General features: G+C 33.4%; 1 protein-coding gene across 3 annotated transcripts in view; it reads right to left on the reverse strand.

Annotated features, from left to right (window-relative positions):
• The window catches only part of LOC107645818 (probable aldo-keto reductase 1), a 12,137-nt gene continuing 6,544 nt past the window's right edge, over positions 11,844-17,436 (reverse strand). The window contains exons 1-7 of one of the 3 annotated variants that reach the window (XM_016349941.2): positions 15,672-15,867; positions 15,425-15,595; positions 13,336-13,536; positions 13,059-13,231; positions 12,830-12,926; positions 12,426-12,579; positions 11,844-12,294 (exon numbers count right to left, since the gene is read on the reverse strand). In XM_016349941.2, the coding sequence (XP_016205427.1) occupies positions 12,071-12,294; positions 12,426-12,579; positions 12,830-12,926; positions 13,059-13,231; positions 13,336-13,536; positions 15,425-15,595; positions 15,672-15,737 (1,086 nt within the window). In that variant the 5' untranslated portion in view covers positions 15,738-15,867 and the 3' untranslated portion in view covers positions 11,844-12,070. Of the gene's footprint in view, positions 12,295-12,425; positions 12,580-12,829; positions 12,927-13,058; positions 13,232-13,335; positions 13,537-14,004; positions 14,176-14,251; positions 14,449-15,424; positions 15,596-15,671; positions 15,868-17,436 lie in introns of those variants that run through there. The other 2 variants (XM_016349940.2, XM_021104092.1) reach the window with 2 other exon arrangements.

Genomic DNA, 17,436 nt, shown 5'->3' on the forward strand with positions numbered 1-17,436 from the left:
ATCTAAACTCGGCCAAAGTATGGACTATTATATATTGCTGGAAAGCCCTGGATGTCTACTTTCCAAAGCAATTGGAAGCGCGCAATTTTATGTTCTGTAGCTCCAAAAAATCTACTTTGAGTGCAGGGAGGTCAGAATCCAACAGCATCAGCAGTCCTTCTTCAACCTCTGAATCTGATTTTTGCTCAAGTTCCTCAATTTCAGCCAGAAAATACCTGAAATCACAGAAAAACACACAAACTCATAGTAAAGTCCAGAAATGTGAATTTAACATAAAAACTAATGAAAACATTCCTAAAAGTAACCAGATTCTACTAAAAACATACTAAAAACAGTGCCAAAAAGCGTATAAATTATCCGCTCATCACAACACCAAACTTAAATTGTTGCTTGTCCCCAAGCAACTGAAAATCAAATAGGATAAAAAGAAGAGAATATACTATAAGTTCCAAACTATCAATGAAACATAGCTCCAATTAAATGAGCGGGACTTGTAGCTTTTTGCCTCTTGAATAGTTTTGGCATCTCACTTTATCCATTGAAGTTCAGAATGATTGGCATCTATAGGAACTCAGAGTTCAGATAGTGTTATTGATTCTCCTAGTTTAGTATGATGATTCTTGAACACAGCTATTTTATAAGTCTTGGCAGTGGCCCTAAGCACTTTGTTTTCCAGTATTACCACCGGATACATAAATGCCACAGACACATAATTGGGTGAACCTTTTCAGATTGTGACTCAACTTTGCTAAAGTCCCCAATTAGAGGTGTCCAGGATTCTTAAGCACACTCTTCTTTTGCTTTGGACCTTGACTTTAACCGCTCAGTCTCAAGTTTTCACTTGACACCTTCACGCCACAAGCACATGGTTAGGTACAGCTTGGTTTAGCCGCTTAGGCCAGGATTTTATTCCTTTAGGCCCTCCTATCTACTGATGCTCAAAGCCTTGGGATCCTTTTTATTTACCCTTGCCTTTTGGTTTTAAGGGTTATTGGCTTTTTGCTCTTGCCTCTTGGTTTTAAGAGCTTTTGGCTTTTTCTACTTGCTTTTTCTTTTTATTTTATTTTATTTTTTTCGCCTATATTTTTTTTCTTTTTTTTTCTGCAAGCTTTGTTCTTTGCTGCTTTTTCTTGCTTCAAGAATCATTTTTATGATTTTTCAGATTATCAAATAACATGTCTCGTTGAACGCCCATTTGTTGCCCATTTCTGGCGTTGAACGCCAGAACCATGCTTGTTCTGGGCGTTTAGCGCCAGCTCTTCTCCAGGGTGCAATTCTGGTGTTCAAACGCCCAGATGCTGCCCATTTTGGGCGCTCAGCGCCAGAACCATGCTCTGTTCTGGCGTTGAACGCCAGCCAGATGCTTCTTATTAGCGTTTAAACGCCAGTAAGGTCTTCCTCCAGGGTGTGATTTTTCTTCTACTGTTTTTGATTCCGTTTTCAATTTTTATATTTATTTTGTGACTCCACATGATCATGAACCTAATAAAACATGAAAGGAAAAGAAAAATAAATTAGATAAATAAAAATTGGGTTNATTTTCAAAGATCATGTTGCCTATGGTACAAGGTATTATGAACTTTCCAGGATCCTGTTTCTTCTGAGGTAATGTCAGTTGATCCAGATCACTTAGTTCATTGGTGAACAAGGGAGGTTCATCCTCCCAAGTCTCAATACCAAATAATTTGGACTCAAACAAGAAACATGAAATAATTTTTATTTTTATGAATTTTTTTTTATTTTTTTTTGGATTTTTGTATATTTTTTTTCGAAAAAACATATAGGAAAAAGAAAATAAGGATTTCAAAATTTTTTTAATATGAATTCCAGGAATCTTGTATTCTTAGTCTAAAGCTCCAATCCGAGCGTTAGGCATAGCTTAATAGCCAGCCAAGCTTTAGTATGTAACTCAGACATGCCACGGCTGACATTCCAATTAACTTTCCTCTATGCTGATGGTTGGAAGCCCCTATCCAAAAGAATTAGACATGGCTTTACAGCCAGCCAGGCTTCAACATGCTTCATGAAACTCTAGAATTCATTCTTAAAAATTCTAAAGAAAAATATATTTTTGAAAAGATTTAATTTTTTTTTCGAAAACAGATGAGAAATTTTTGAAAGGTTTTTGAAAAATTTTTAAAAATAAAACAAAAAGAAAATTACCTAATCTGAGCAACAAGATGAACCGTCAGTTGTTCAAACTCGAACAATCCCCGGCAACGGCACCAAAAACTTGGTGCACGAAATTGTGATCTCAGGCAACGGCGCCAGAAACTCTGTACGCACGTCTTAATAAATTGTTTTTCATTCACAACTTCAATACAACTAACCAGCAAGTGCACTGGGTCGTCCAAGTAATAAACCTTACGTGAGTAAGGGTCGATCCCACGGAGATTGTTGGTGTGAAGCAAGCTAATGCTTGGGCTGAGCTTGAATGTTACACGTGTAGAGGTAAATCTTGGAGCTGAACGCCAGTTTGTAACGTATTTTTGGCGTTCAACTCTGGCTTGTGACGTGTTTCTGGCGTTTAACAATAGACAGCAGCGTAGAACTGGCGTTCAACGCCCTTTTACGTCATCTAAACTCGGCCAAAGTATGGACAATTATATATTGCTGGAAAGCCCTGGATGTCTACTTTCCAACGCAATTGGAAGTGCGCCATTTTAAGTTCTGTAGCTCCAGAAAATCCACTTTGAGTGCAGGGAGGTCAGAATCCAACAGCATCAGCAATCCTTCTTCAACCTCTGAATTTGATTTTTGCTCAAATTCCTCAATTTCAGCCAGAAAATACCTGAAATCACAGAAAAACACACAAACTCATAGTAAAGTCCAGAAATGTGAATTTAACATAAAAACTAATGAAAACATCCCTAAAAGTAACCAGATTCTACTAAAAATATACTAAAAACAGTGCCAAAAAGCGTATAAATTATCCGCTCATCACCCTCATTATATGTCTAGAACTCAAATGAACCGAAAATTACTAATACATGAATCGAAATTTATGTTAATAAAAATCAAAACTTTTTTAATCCTCTTTGGGATAATTCATATCCTGTGCATCATAAAGGCTGGTGATAAACCACTATTTTATGGTTTATCTTATGCTCAATTGAGTGGATTTTATCAACTCTTTACCCACTTATTCATAATATTTGCATGGTTTTACATTTGCCTTCCTAATTATGTGCTATGATTGAAAACATGCTTCTTTGATCTTACAATTGCTAATATTAATACTCTCTTATTACCATTAGATGTCTTGATATGTGTGTTAAGTGATTTCAGAGATTATATGGCAGGAATGGCTCAGAGGATGGAAAGGAAGCATGCAAAAGTGGAAGGAATACAAGAAGTTGGAGAAATTGCTAAGCTGTCCAGCCTGACCTCTTCGCACTCAAACGGCTATAACTTTAGCTACAGAGGTCCAAACGACGCGGTTCCAGTTGCGTTGGAAAGCTAACGTCCGGAGCTTCGATTTAATATATAATATGCCATAGTTTCCCTGATGCTAGATGATGCGACTGCGTGACCCATGCGGCCACGTCGCAATGACGAAAAACCAGCGTGGCAGATTTCGCAACCAGCGATTTCTGGGCTGTTTCTGACCCAGTTTGCGGCCCAGAAAACACAGATTAGAGGCTATAAAGTGGGAGAATGCATCCATTCAAAAACAAGCTCTCATATTCACAATTTTAGGAGTAGATGTAGTTTTTAGAGAGAGAGGTTCTCTCCTCTCTCTTAGGATTAGGATTTAGGACTTCTCTTAGTTTTAGGAGTGACTCTCAATCCCAGGTTCTTTATTTTTATTTAATTTATGAACTCTTCCATGTTACATATAATTTTATTAATTAATGTTATTTGAGGTATTTCAATTCATGATTGCTTTCTTTTATTTACATGATTACTGCTTCCCATCTGAAGACATTTTTATTCCAGTAGATTTACTTTTCCCCTTTTGGTTTTGGTTAAGAAATCAGTAACTCAACATTATCAAACTCAACATAACTGATAATCGCTATCTTGCTAATTGAACTGAACTTCAATAATCCTAACTTTTTCTTATGAATTAAATAGGATTCGAAGGTCAAACTAATTAGTCCCTTGACTTTCCTTTGCTTTAGTAAAGGTTAACTAAGTGGAATTTAGATTCAACTTTCATTATTGTTGAGAGAGATAATTAAGTTGGACTTCCAATTTCTCTTACCTTGCCAAAAGTTTACTTTACAGTTTTATTTATTTTAATTACCATTTAAATTATTTGTCATATAACATATTCCCACCTTACTTCCAAAACCCCAATTTACAAACTCATAACCAATAATAAGAATATACCTCCCTGCAATTCCTTGAGAAGACGACCCGAGGTTTGAATACTCGGTTATCAATTTCAAAGGGGTTTGTTACTTGTGACAACCAAAACGTTTGTATGAAAGGACTTTTGAAGGTTTAAAAATTATACTTGCAACGAGGATTTATCCGCAAATTTCTAGACCACGCAAAAGTTTCTCTCATCAGCTGGAAGTTGCCTGAATCATTGATCCACCATCTAAAAGGTTCAACTGCAAAAAAGAAAATAAATTATATATTAGCAAAATGCACAAACGAATTTTTTCCCTCATTAAAAGCAAATCAATGTTACCTCACTTAAAGCTGGCTTTTTTCTTTTTCTTTGTTGCATTTGTGATCTTTTTTTTCATATTTGATCCCAAACTTAAAAACTGCGGATATTGGATCCGATCTGATGATTTGCGTTTAGAATGAACCGAAAATATTATCAAACCGAAACCACTGTATAATACTAAATAAACCGAACATTGTCCATTATATAAATTCAAATTCAGAACACCTGCGTCTGGAATGAACCAAGAAATACCTCAAAACAAAACCAATATACAATACCAAATGAACAGAAAATTGTGTTCATAAACAACTGGATTTAGCGATTGTATTCCATTCATTTCAATTCAAAATTTAATAATCCAAAGCTCGTCTGCTTGATTCGATTCAGAAGAATAATCTAAATCGCTCTCATTCAACTGATTTGAAATTGAATCATTCATTGTTTTGATATGCTATTGAAATTTGAAAACGAAGAAGAAATCTAAAATCTGAAAACGAAGAAGATAATGAAGAAGATATATGCAATGCAGATCAAAGAAGAAAACGAAGAAGAATAGGAAGAAAATATATACAATGCAGATCGAAGAAGAAAACGAAGAAGAACATGCACTACAAGAAAATGAAACATTTGTAATAAAAAATTTGTATCAAATTTAAAATTGTTACAAATTATGATTTTTTTGTAACAATAATTAGTTATTGTTACAAAATAAGAATATTTTGTAACAAAAAAAAATTGTTACAAAACATTTCAATATTTTGTAACAACGTGATTCTTTTTGTTACAAATTATGTTGGCTTTCGTATCGAATCGTTGTTTTGTTGCAAATTGTTATAATATTTTGTAACAAAAGATTATATTGTTGCAAAAATTTAAAATATTTTGTAACAAAATATCTATTTGTCTCAAAAGCTCTAAATATTTTGTAATAAAAAATTAATTTGTCACAAAATACAATATTTTTGTAACAAGTTATTTATTTATCACAAAATTCAAAGATTTTAAAGTTAATAAAATTTTTATTTTCCCCTTCCCAAAACACATTTGCCCAGCGAAAAGGAAAGTAAGAGAAAGAAAAACAGAAATAGGGAAAACTGGGAAAGAGAAAGAAGAGAAGGAGAGGGGGAAGGAGGGGAGGACGACGCCGGCGGACATCACTGTCGCCGCGCTGTCATGTCACACCCAGAGGAGAGAAGGCGCCGTCGGGCAAGTGCCAAGGAGAGAGAGAGAGAGCGCGTCGTGCCTGTCGCGAGCCTGCTGTTAGAAGAGTCGTCGTCGCGCCCAGCCACCATCGTCGCTGTTCAAGCCGCCAGACTGCCGCATGCAAGGAGCTTCCCGTTTCGCCACTGTCTTGCCGAGCCAGGGGAGAGAGCGCCGTTGAGAGAGGAGACATCGTGATAGAGAAACCGTGCCGCGAAGGATGAGACCGTTGTCGCCGAGGCTCCGCCACCGCCCAACTGCCGTCGCCGAAGCCGTGATGCCGTCTCTGCGCCAGCAGGGAGAAGCAGCCTTTGAGTGTGTAAACTCCAATAACCTTCCTTTTCCATTTTAATATCAAGTTTTTTATTATTTTTAATTTTTGGGGATGAAATTTCTTTTGTGATTTAAAGACCATAACTTTGATTTCTTCTGAACTTTTTGGCTACGAGCTCTAATTCATGCCATTCTGAAGAATGAGTTTATTACTGATGATGAATAGTGAACATTATTAAAGATTATTGAACTGTTATTATTATGAGTAATGATTTTTTTAAGTTTTTCTGTTATAAGTAATTTAGATTATTTTGTTGTACAGTAATTATGGAACTGTTCTTGTTGTTCACATGTTGTATTTTTTATTTAATTATGAAATTGTTCTTGTTGTGTTTATTCAGTATTGTGTTTATTTAATTATTCAGTGTTGTGTTTAGCTTGATCAGATTTAGCCTAGTGCATCTGTGCGTGTAGGAAGTGAGCTATTATCTTGTTGTTAGAGTTTTTTTTTTCTTTTGTCCTAACTCTAAAGATGATCTTGAATTTCAAATTTATTATTAAGTTACTGGATAAGTAACCAGCATATATTATATATTGTTATAATTGTGAGATGGTCGATTTTGTTGTCATCACATGTCAAATCTGTCTTATGAAACTTTATAGTATGATTATGTAAAAATATGAGAAGAATAAAATTTTGTGGTTCATCTTATTCTTATTTCCATTTTCATTTATGTTTCTGTCAATCATCCCACTTTGGCTGCTTTGCACCAAGTGATAAAGAGCTTTTGTTTGAGGGAGGGGGATGATTTACATTATTTGTTTACCTAAAAGGACTTTGATATTGCAAATATGTTGACTTATGTGTTTCTTAGCTTTCTTTTCCTTTATTAAGTGTGCACTATGAGGCTTTGCATCTTGTCCCTATATTATGCTGCTTTATGATAAATAATTGTTACTGAGAATAACATGTTATTTTTCTTTTGATAGTTTGTAATATTATCTTTCACATCTTGTCCCTAATTTATCTACATATTTTTAACTTTGAATAAAGTCTAGTATATATATTTTGTTTTGCATGAAAAACTTAGTACAAGGGAAAAGTTGGCTAGACTTGACATTATTTTGGAAGAGTTCTCAAATTGTGTTTTGTGTGGAGAGGTCATAAAAACTGTCCACTGTCTCTTTTTTCAGATGCAAGATTTCATAGAGTATTTTGGGAGCAGCGTTGAAGGAGAAAAAGTTTGGTGTGGCTATGGTTAGGGAATGCTTTGTCATGTTTTGAAACATGGCTAGAACTAAAAATGCCTAATAAAGTAAAAGAGATATGGTGCTTTGTCTTTTATGCTATAATTTGGTATTTTGACATGAATCTCACTTTTTTTGCATGGAACTTTGTGAGTGTAAAAGTATGAAAAGTATTATTAGAGTTTACATTATGTTATTTTGCATGTTTGATCTTGTGTTTATGGTGTCATGGAGCAGAGTTTTTGTAATGTTATGATTGGGTTTATCTATTTTTTTGGGGGGGGGGGGGTTGGACTGGGTTTCTTGAGGGATAAATTACTGCAATATGCGGTATATGGGAGTTTATAGGGAGGGGAGTTAAAGGATAGAATATAAACTTGATACTATATTGAATTTTCTGTTGGTACAGCATAGATTGAGATTGGGGAAGTACAAGAGAGATTTGCATTCTTTGCAAAAGGAAAGGAAAATCTTGCAGGCTGTGTGGAGCCCTGAAGGCAAATTAATCACCATTCCTGTAAGTTAGTGGAAAAAACTTAGTGGAAAAATTATAATTAGTGTTATATCTTTTTTCTAACTTTTTTGTTTCGATTTTTCTTATTTACAGGAGTGTTGAAATGGTGACCATATGCTACCTTGAGGGCTCAAGAATGTTTTGATGCATAAAGACACTAATCTATGTTAGAACTTTTATGTTTTGGTTGAACTTTTATGTTTTGGTTGAACTTTTATGTTAGAACTTTTATGTTTTGGTTGAACTAATCAATGTACTCACTAGCTAATGTTATTTTGTTTCAAGACAATTTTAGCTAAAAGGATCTTGTTTGACTTATGTATGTTTTTGCATATTATATACATGTAAACTTGTTTATTAAAATCGTTAATATATTAGTTAATTTAAAAAATAATTTAGTAAATTATGCATGTAATTTGTAATAAAAAAAGTTACAAAATAATTAATTTGCTTTCGTAACTAAAGAAAAAATGTTACAAAATCATGTTACATTTTGTAACAAAATTTTTTGATAGGAAAAAAATTGACTGTCACGAAAAATACCTTCAAAATCAAAATTTGTTATCACTTTTGTAACGGTTTCTCGTTTTTTGTATCAAAAAAAATTGTTACAAAATATGGTACTGAACTGTAATAGTTCCATTTTTCGTTACAAAAACTTTTTGTAAAGGGACTTACTGCAATGGACCTTTTTTTTGTTACAAAAAACTTTTGTTTCAAAATTTTGACGTTTTGTAACAATATTTTTTGTTACAAATACGCCTTTTTCTTGTAGTGATGAAAGCTTTACATTGAAGAAGAGAAGCTCTACGTTGACATAGAAGAACGAAGAGAAGGTTTACGTTGATACGTTGAGGAAGAAGCTTTACGTTAATAGGGAGGGGGCGCGTGATCCAAAAATAACTTGGTTGACTAGGTTAGGGAACTGACATGGATATGGAGTATTATTGTTTTCAAAAATACTATTCTTACACTAAAATCAGATACTAATATTAATTACTAATATATTTATGTATATACATATGTAGTTTAATTTATTCTCAACGTGTATTTATATTGTAATATAAATTTTATATTAATGACTAATTTTAGTAGCTGATTTACTACAAAAGTACAAAAATATCTTCTTTAATGTTGTATTTTTCTTCTTCTTCTTCTTTTCCTTATTTTTTTCTTTCTTTTAGTTGAATGAATCTTGATTTATCCTCTTCCTAGTCATTTTGCAGCATTATGTGTTTCTTCTTTTTCTTTGTTTGATTCTTTTTTTATTTTTATTCTTGTTAAGAGAGTAAAATAAGAAAAAACTTGAGAAAATAAAACAAAAAAAAAAGATGAATAAGAAAAAAAAGAAGATGATGATGAAAAAGAAGAAGAAGAAGTAGCAGAAGATGAGGAGGAGAAAGAGAAAGAGTTTTGAATTATGCAGAATTTATTAGAATAAAAATACACCAAAATTTCTTAACAAATACATATAAATTTCTTAGTTTTTTACATCGAAATTTTGCTACAAAAGCATAAAATGTCTTCTTTAATGCTATATTTTTTTTCTTCTTCTTCTTTTTATTTCTTTTTTTCTTTTAGTTGAATGAATGTAGGTTCATTATTTTTATTCTTATTAAAAGAGTAAAATAAAAAAATTGAGAATGTAAAACAAGAAAGAAAAGATGAATAAGAAAAAAGAAAAATGATGATGATGAAAGACCTAGAATACTTTATATAACCTAACGCAAGTAGTTATAGAATGATTAACACTTTAATACTGCGACATCTCATTAGCAAGTTAATGTGCAGAAATAATCGAATAAATTGTGTGCTTTTTGGTCAGGTTGTAGATAATATTCTCCCTCACCTTGAAGAAGGAAGGGTTGGACCCTATGAAGGACGGACACTTTGCTGAGTTGCCGTGTCTGCGTGTCGGACACATTTCGGACACGACACTCACCGACACTCATCCGACACGTGTGTCTGCTGTGTCCAAACCGTGTCTCAATAAAAAATAAAAAATTCTTCTCCGGACACACTTGGACACACCTAAATAACATCACGTATCAGTGTGTCCGGTCTTATTCTTAATATATATTCTTAAAATAAATTTAGATATAGTATATATTATTATTTATTAAAATAAAAAATANAAATAATTTAAAAAATTAATTTATATTTTAATATACATAAAATATTAAAATATTATTACAGTTTATCTAAAAATACTTTATATTTTATACGTATACGTGTCCCCGTGTCCTGTAAGATTTTAAAATTTGCGTGTCGACGTGTCCCGTGTCGTGTCGTGTCCCGTGTCCGTGTCAGTGTCCATGCATCATAGGTTGGACCCCTCATTGTTGTGTTGAGTTATGAATTATGCAAAACTTATCAGAATAAAAATACACCGAAGTTTCTTAACAAATACACATAAATTTATTAGTTTTTACACCAAAATTACTTAATGATTGTGATACGCAAACTCAGTTCGAAAACAAGTATACAAACAAGACTAAATTATGAAAAAAAACACATCCAAATTAATTTTGCATTAGACAATGTCATTAAGATGACAAAAATTCAACGATAACGATAATAATAACGACGATAATGATAAAGAAGATGACGATAACGATGATAATGATGACGATATAATGATAACGATGATGATGATGATGATGGAAAAGAAGGAGGAGGAAAACAAACGAGAAGAAAAAATCAAACGAAAAAAAGGAAGAGGAGTAGGAGAAGGTAGTGATGGTGGTGGTGACGACGATAACGAAAGGAAAAAAAGAGAAAAAAGAAGAACAAGAAAAAACAGCAACTGAGATATTAGTAAGAAGAAGAAGAGAAAGAAGAGGAGGAGAAGAAGAAGAAGGAAACGGAGAAGAAGGAAATGGATGGAGAAGGAGAAGGAGAAGGAGAAGGAAACGGAAAAGGAGAAGGCGCATGATTTGCAAAGCAGTTATAACAACTTGGTTAGACTTGATTAAGTATTTTGTTTAGATGTAGAATTTTATTCATTTTTTTTAAGCATGTTTTAATGTTAATGATAAGATGGAATCAATAAAGTAAAAAAATAAATATTTAATCATTCTTGAAAAATCAAAAGAGAATTCATCCTTAAACACTTCTTACTTATCCTTACTAAATAAGGAGTGTTGCACTCCATGTTAATTGAAAAAATTTCAGCTCTCAATTTATTATATTTTATATCAATTATTCAAATTTAAAATTTAGAGTTTAGAGTTTAAAATTTAGAGTTTAGAGTTTATAATTTAAGATTTATGAGTCAGAATTTTAGGATTTAAAATTTAAAATTTAGAATTTAGAATTTGACATTTAGAATTTAGTGTTTAAAATTTAAAATTTAGAATATAGAATTTAGTCCTAAAATGATCTTAGAATTTTCAAACGCAAATCAAAATAGGTCCTCACTTTCATAATTAATCAAATAATAAGTCCTTTAAATTTACTTTGGTGAATTTCCATTCGTCTCTCATCAAAACTTCTGTTAGTGCAGTACTGATTTGAATTAGTAATAAGCACCAATATGGCATACTAAGATAATCAAAATAATGTGTTAAATGATTGATTAGACTCAATTTAGTCTCATCCCTAATATAAAATCTTAATCCCAAAATTAGAGCAAAATCTTCATGTTCATCTTTTATTCTCCTCTCAGTACAAGAGTATTACTTTTTTTTTTTTTTTGCTTGTTGAGTAACTAAATGTGGAAATGATAAATTTTTCATTCAATACTCTAGACTCTGGAACTGAATTGAAAGTTCATACTCTATATCAAACTTGCATTTCATTGTCACCGCGTCTAACGTTAACAGAGTAATTAACTTAATCCTTGCTTTATTCTTAATTGGATAACTAAGAATGACGAATAGTGATGTGGTGTTTTTTTATTGTTTCTGCTTTATTATGATTTACAATTGGATAAATAAGAATAATTAAAATGCCACTCTAATAATTTTACTAATAGCAGGTACATGAATGGATAATAAAGGAAAGCCATATTATTATACATAGTTGTTACATCAAAAACCTGTATTACACATAAAACTGAGACATCATGTAGTATCTACCTAGCCAATCAACTAGAATAGACTTGGACTAATATCTTTCTATATTTTTAAGGAAGTTAGATTCCAACATTTTCCAATAAAACAGTGTTATACATCTGGATCATGTATTGATAGATGTAAAATTACCCTTATTCATAATTTAGTGTTCCCTACTCTAGGTACAGTTGAGACACTTGAATCATTTGCAGGTGTGTTAGCAGATTTCCAAGAAAATTTAGCATGCCTTTCATTGTAGTGCCTGATTCCTGCCACATCATCAATTGGAACTGCTTCCGAAATTTCCCTTAGGTCCTTTTCACTAAGTTTCACTGACAAGGCACCTATGTTTTGATCCAGGTTCTTGATTTTAGTAGTTCCTGAAAAACTCTACCTCCATCAACATAATTGTCGCAACCAAGCTAAGCAGAGTGCGCGCGTACGCACGCTGCACACATATATATCACATTACCAGAACAAGATTCTATCCAAATTAAACAATTGATCATACCAGGAATAGGCACAACATCATTGCCTTGTTGGAGTACCCATGCTAATGCCAATTGAGGAGTGGTGCACTCATGCTTCTTTGCAAGGCTTTCTATTCTCTCATATATCCTCTTGTTCTTCTCCATGTTCTCTGCTTGATACCGAGGATGACCGCTCTAAAATGTGAAATAAATTAAATAACCAGCAACCAAACATGCAGATCATGTTTCTTGTTGAAAAATCAATAGTCTAATAATCTTGCTGTTTATTAGAAAAATAACATGGATGACACACTAAGTCAAATTCATCACAAACTAGTTCAATGTTCCTTCTAGGATTAAGAATTATATTATTTCTTGCTGTTTATTAATTTGCCACATCCTAATAACAAAAATGAAGCATAGTGACCAAATATATATGGCATACCAAGGAGCTAACAGAAGGCACAGTTTCCACAACTCCCTTGCCGCCAAAAAAGCCACGACCAAGAGGGCTATATGGCACAATTCCAATACCAAGTTCCCTGTATTAAAACAAGCACAAAGATAAAAGGTAAAAAAAAAAGTGTAGTCACATAGAGACATAGTTTCAAGTAGCTGATGTCTAATCACTATGTTCTTTAAGTAGAAACTCTAGAAGAACAACCAAAACTAACCTGCAAAGAGGGATTACTTCGTCCTCGATGTCTCGAGTCCAAAGAGACCACTCTAACTGAACTGCGGTAATAGGATGAACAGCATGCGCTCTCCTTATAGTATCAGGGCTGGCTTCAGATAACCCTATATACTTCACTTTCCCCTCCTCAACCAGTTTCTTAAGTTCACCCATCTATTACATACACCAAAGTTATTCAGATATCAGAATGTATCAAACGAGATAAGGCAGATAAATAGATCAAGTAATTTCTTTCATTAGTCTGTATCATTACTTACTGTTTGTTCTATAGGCACCGATGTGTCAACTCTATGTTGATAATAGAGATCAATGTATTGAACATCAAGACGTTTCAAGCTAGCTTCACAACATGAGCGCACATAGTCTGGTGTACCCTTGATCTGCAAACCAGAGATGCCTCTTGACATGCCAAATTTTGTTGCTAGCTGTATGTTGTCCCTAGGCAATTGCTTCAAAGCCTGGTTCGTGGTCAAGAAGGAAATCCATAACAAAAATGTTAGAAGACCATCAGAATTTATAGTTTTTGTCCAATCACTTATCTTTAGTCTAGTAATTTAACATCATATTTTATTTTATATTTTTAAACATTGATGGCTAACTGATAACCAAAAATAATAAATTCTGAGTTACATGAATTCACCAATGTGTGCATAGTAATTCGTAATTCAAAATCCATGTGGGAAGGACAAAGACTAATGTGTTGCAAATCACAGTTCTATTTAAAGATTTGTCAGTGAATTGCTGTATAAGCAGGTTAAGATTTGAGTCCACATACTTACTTAAACATACTGAGTGAATTTACCACCAAATCAACTATGTTGGTTATCTGCGAAACACTATGGTGTACTTTCCACCTAAGATCTGTACGTAGCATACCGTGTATAAAAAGTAATGATGACGATTAGTGAATACTGAGTAGTTAATACCTTGGCGAGCAAGAGTTCGTTAGCATGCTTAGAACCATAGACATCAGCAGTATCGAAAAAAGTGATGCCTTTACTGAAAGCATGCTTAATAACTGATATGGCTTCTTGTTCGGGGAGAGGATCGTTGTAAGCTCCAGTGAGCCCCATACACCCAAACCCCAACTTTGAAACCTACATATAAATAGACAATTTCAAGGAATTGGGGGTGAAAATAATTACATGGATTAAGTGAATGAAAGAAGCTAACTTGAAGGCCTTGGGAACCAAGGTTCACGCGAGGAATGGAAACGCTCTCACTCCCTGCTTCTGCCATTATTATGCTGCTTCACTCCTCAGTCGTAAATTGCAAGTTTGCAACTGTACAGTGTACGTAATGATCGAGGATGGATGGATGGATGAATGCATATGGTCGTGTATGGACAAATATCTTCCCAACGAAAGGTTCATGTGTTTTACTAAAGATAACTCAACAAAAATATCCTCTCATCGACAAAATTATTTATAAATTTATTAACAATAAAAGCATTTTTAAAATATGATAAAAATAAAGGTGGAAATTCAGATGCAGTCGACTTCACGTGAAGTTGATACTTGAGAGCCGTTAGATGATTTGATTAATTTGACTAAATTTTCATCTAACGGCTCTCAGATATCAACTTCACGTGAAGTGGACTTCAGCTGAGTTTTCACCTAAAAAAAATTAAAAGTGTAATTTTTTATATATAGTAGATGATGTATATATTTAATTAGAACCATATTCATGCAGGATTCTATGCTTATCTCGCACATATTAACTAAATTCATCCCCAAACACTTAAAATAGAAAAACTCAAGCATAGGTTCTAAGTATGCTAACTATAAAGGATAAATTCGAACCATATCCACAGAGGATCATGCGCGTATCTCGTGTGGATCCCTTCTGAATCTCCAACAAATTCATGCCTAATCATTATAAATAGAGTGCTCAAACACATAGTTGTCAGAACCGAACCGGTGATCGAACTGGTCAGGTTATTGGGTTACTGATTCAACCGGTGGGTCACTGGTTGAACCAATAGAACCGGTTGTACGTAAATAAAAAATATAAAATAGAAAAAAATTGAATAAAGTGACAATTAGGTCTATCCTTAAAATTTTTTACTTCAAATTAATTAGCCCTTGAAAAAAAATAAAATATCAATTTAGTCCTTCAAGATAGTAAACGATGAACACATTACGTCCCTCCATTAATTTTTCATGTGAAATTTAGTGGTGATGCTTAGATGTCCCTACTAATTAGTCTTAAGTCGAAATCTTCGAAGACCTACTAACTCAATACTCTAAAAAATTTAAAATAAATATCTTTACTATAAGATCTGTACGTAGCATACCGTGTATAAAAAGTAATGATGACGATTAGTGAATACTGAGTAGTTAATACCTTGGCGAGCAAGAGTTCGTTAGCATGCTTAGAACCATAGACATCAGCAGTATCGAAAAAAGTGATGCCTTTACTGAAAGCATGCTTAATAACTGATATGGCTTCTTGTTCGGGGAGAGGATCGTTGTAAGCTCCAGTGAGCCCCATACACCCAAACCCCAACTTTGAAACCTACATATAAATAGACAATTTCAAGGAATTGGGGGTGAAAATAATTACATGGATTAAGTGAATGAAAGAAGCTAACTTGAAGGCCTTGGGAACCAAGGTTCACGCGAGGAATGGAAACGCTCTCACTCCCTGCTTCTGCCATTATTATGCTGCTTCACTCCTCAGTCGTAAATTGCAAGTTTGCAACTGTACAGTGTACGTAATGATCGAGGATGGATGGATGGATGAATGCATATGGTCGTGTATGGACAAATATCTTCCCAACGAAAGGTTCATGTGTTTTACTAAAGATAACTCAACAAAAATATCCTCTCATCGACAAAATTATTTATAAATTTATTAACAATAAAAGCATTTTTAAAATATGATAAAAATAAAGGTGGAAATTCAGATGCAGTCGACTTCACGTGAAGTTGATACTTGAGAGCCGTTAGATGATTTGATTAATTTGACTAAATTTTCATCTAACGGCTCTCAGATATCAACTTCACGTGAAGTGGACTTCAGCTGAGTTTTCACCTAAAAAAAATTAAAAGTGTAATTTTTTATATATAGTAGATGATGTATATATTTAATTAGAACCATATTCATGCAGGATTCTATGCTTATCTCGCACATATTAACTAAATTCATCCCCAAACACTTAAAATAGAAAAACTCAAGCATAGGTTCTAAGTATGCTAACTATAAAGGATAAATTCGAACCATATCCACAGAGGATCATGCGCGTATCTCGTGTGGATCCCTTCTGAATCTCCAACAAATTCATGCCTAATCATTATAAATAGAGTGCTCAAACACATAGTTGTCAGAACCGAACCGGTGATCGAACTGGTCAGGTTATTGGGTTACTGATTCAACCGGTGGGTCACTGGTTGAACCAATAGAACCGGTCGTACGTAAATAAAAAATATAAAATAGAAAAAAATTGAATAAAGTGACAATTAGGTCTATCCTTAAAATTTTTTACTTCAAATTAATTAGCCCTTGAAAAAAAATAAAATATCAATTTAGTCCTTCAAGATAGTAAACGATGAACACATTACGTCCCTCCATTAATTTTTCATGTGAAATTTAGTGGTGATGCTTAGATGTCCCTACTAATTAGTCTTAAGTCGAAATCTTCGAAGACCTACTAACTCAATACTCTAAAAAATTTAAAATAAATATCTTTACTAACATTTTAATATGTAAATGTAAATATTAAAATATTTGATACTTATTTTAATAATTCTATAAATTCTAAAGAATTAAAAAAAATGAGTATAAAACAAAAATTAAATTAAATAAATATAAAATAATTTAGTTGTGTATGTATATAATATATAAAATAATTAGCACATAAATTTCCAAATGAACACACTAGCTTGGTGGCATTCCTTATCCTTGCCTAGCAAGGAGACGCAGGTTCAAAACCCTGCATGCATTTTTGAATATTTGAGCACCATAGGACCGGCCGGTTCACGGATTGCATCGAACCGGCCGGATTTAAACGGTTTGTTTCCTTCTTCGGTCTAAGACTAAAACCGAATCAGCTGGATCACCGGTTTACTAGTTTTTCGGTCGAACCGACCGGTCCGGTCCGGTTCTTACAACTATGCTCAAACATACACTACAAATATGTTATCTAACCTAACCCTTATACCATTTGTGATATCACTTATTTAAGATTGGAAGTTCCTTAGGTAGCGTTTGGTGGAGAGATAGAGACGGAAAGACTGAGACTGAGAGACAGAGACTAAGAGACAGGGATTAAAATAAATCTCAGTATTCTGTTTGGTACAAAATAGGAGACAGGAATTGAAATAAGAATAAAACTCTAATTTCATTTGCACAAAGGG

Source organism: Arachis ipaensis, chromosome B06 (assembly GCF_000816755.2).
Source record: "Arachis ipaensis cultivar K30076 chromosome B06, Araip1.1, whole genome shotgun sequence".
Classification (NCBI taxonomy): Eukaryota; Viridiplantae; Streptophyta; class Magnoliopsida; order Fabales; family Fabaceae; genus Arachis; species Arachis ipaensis.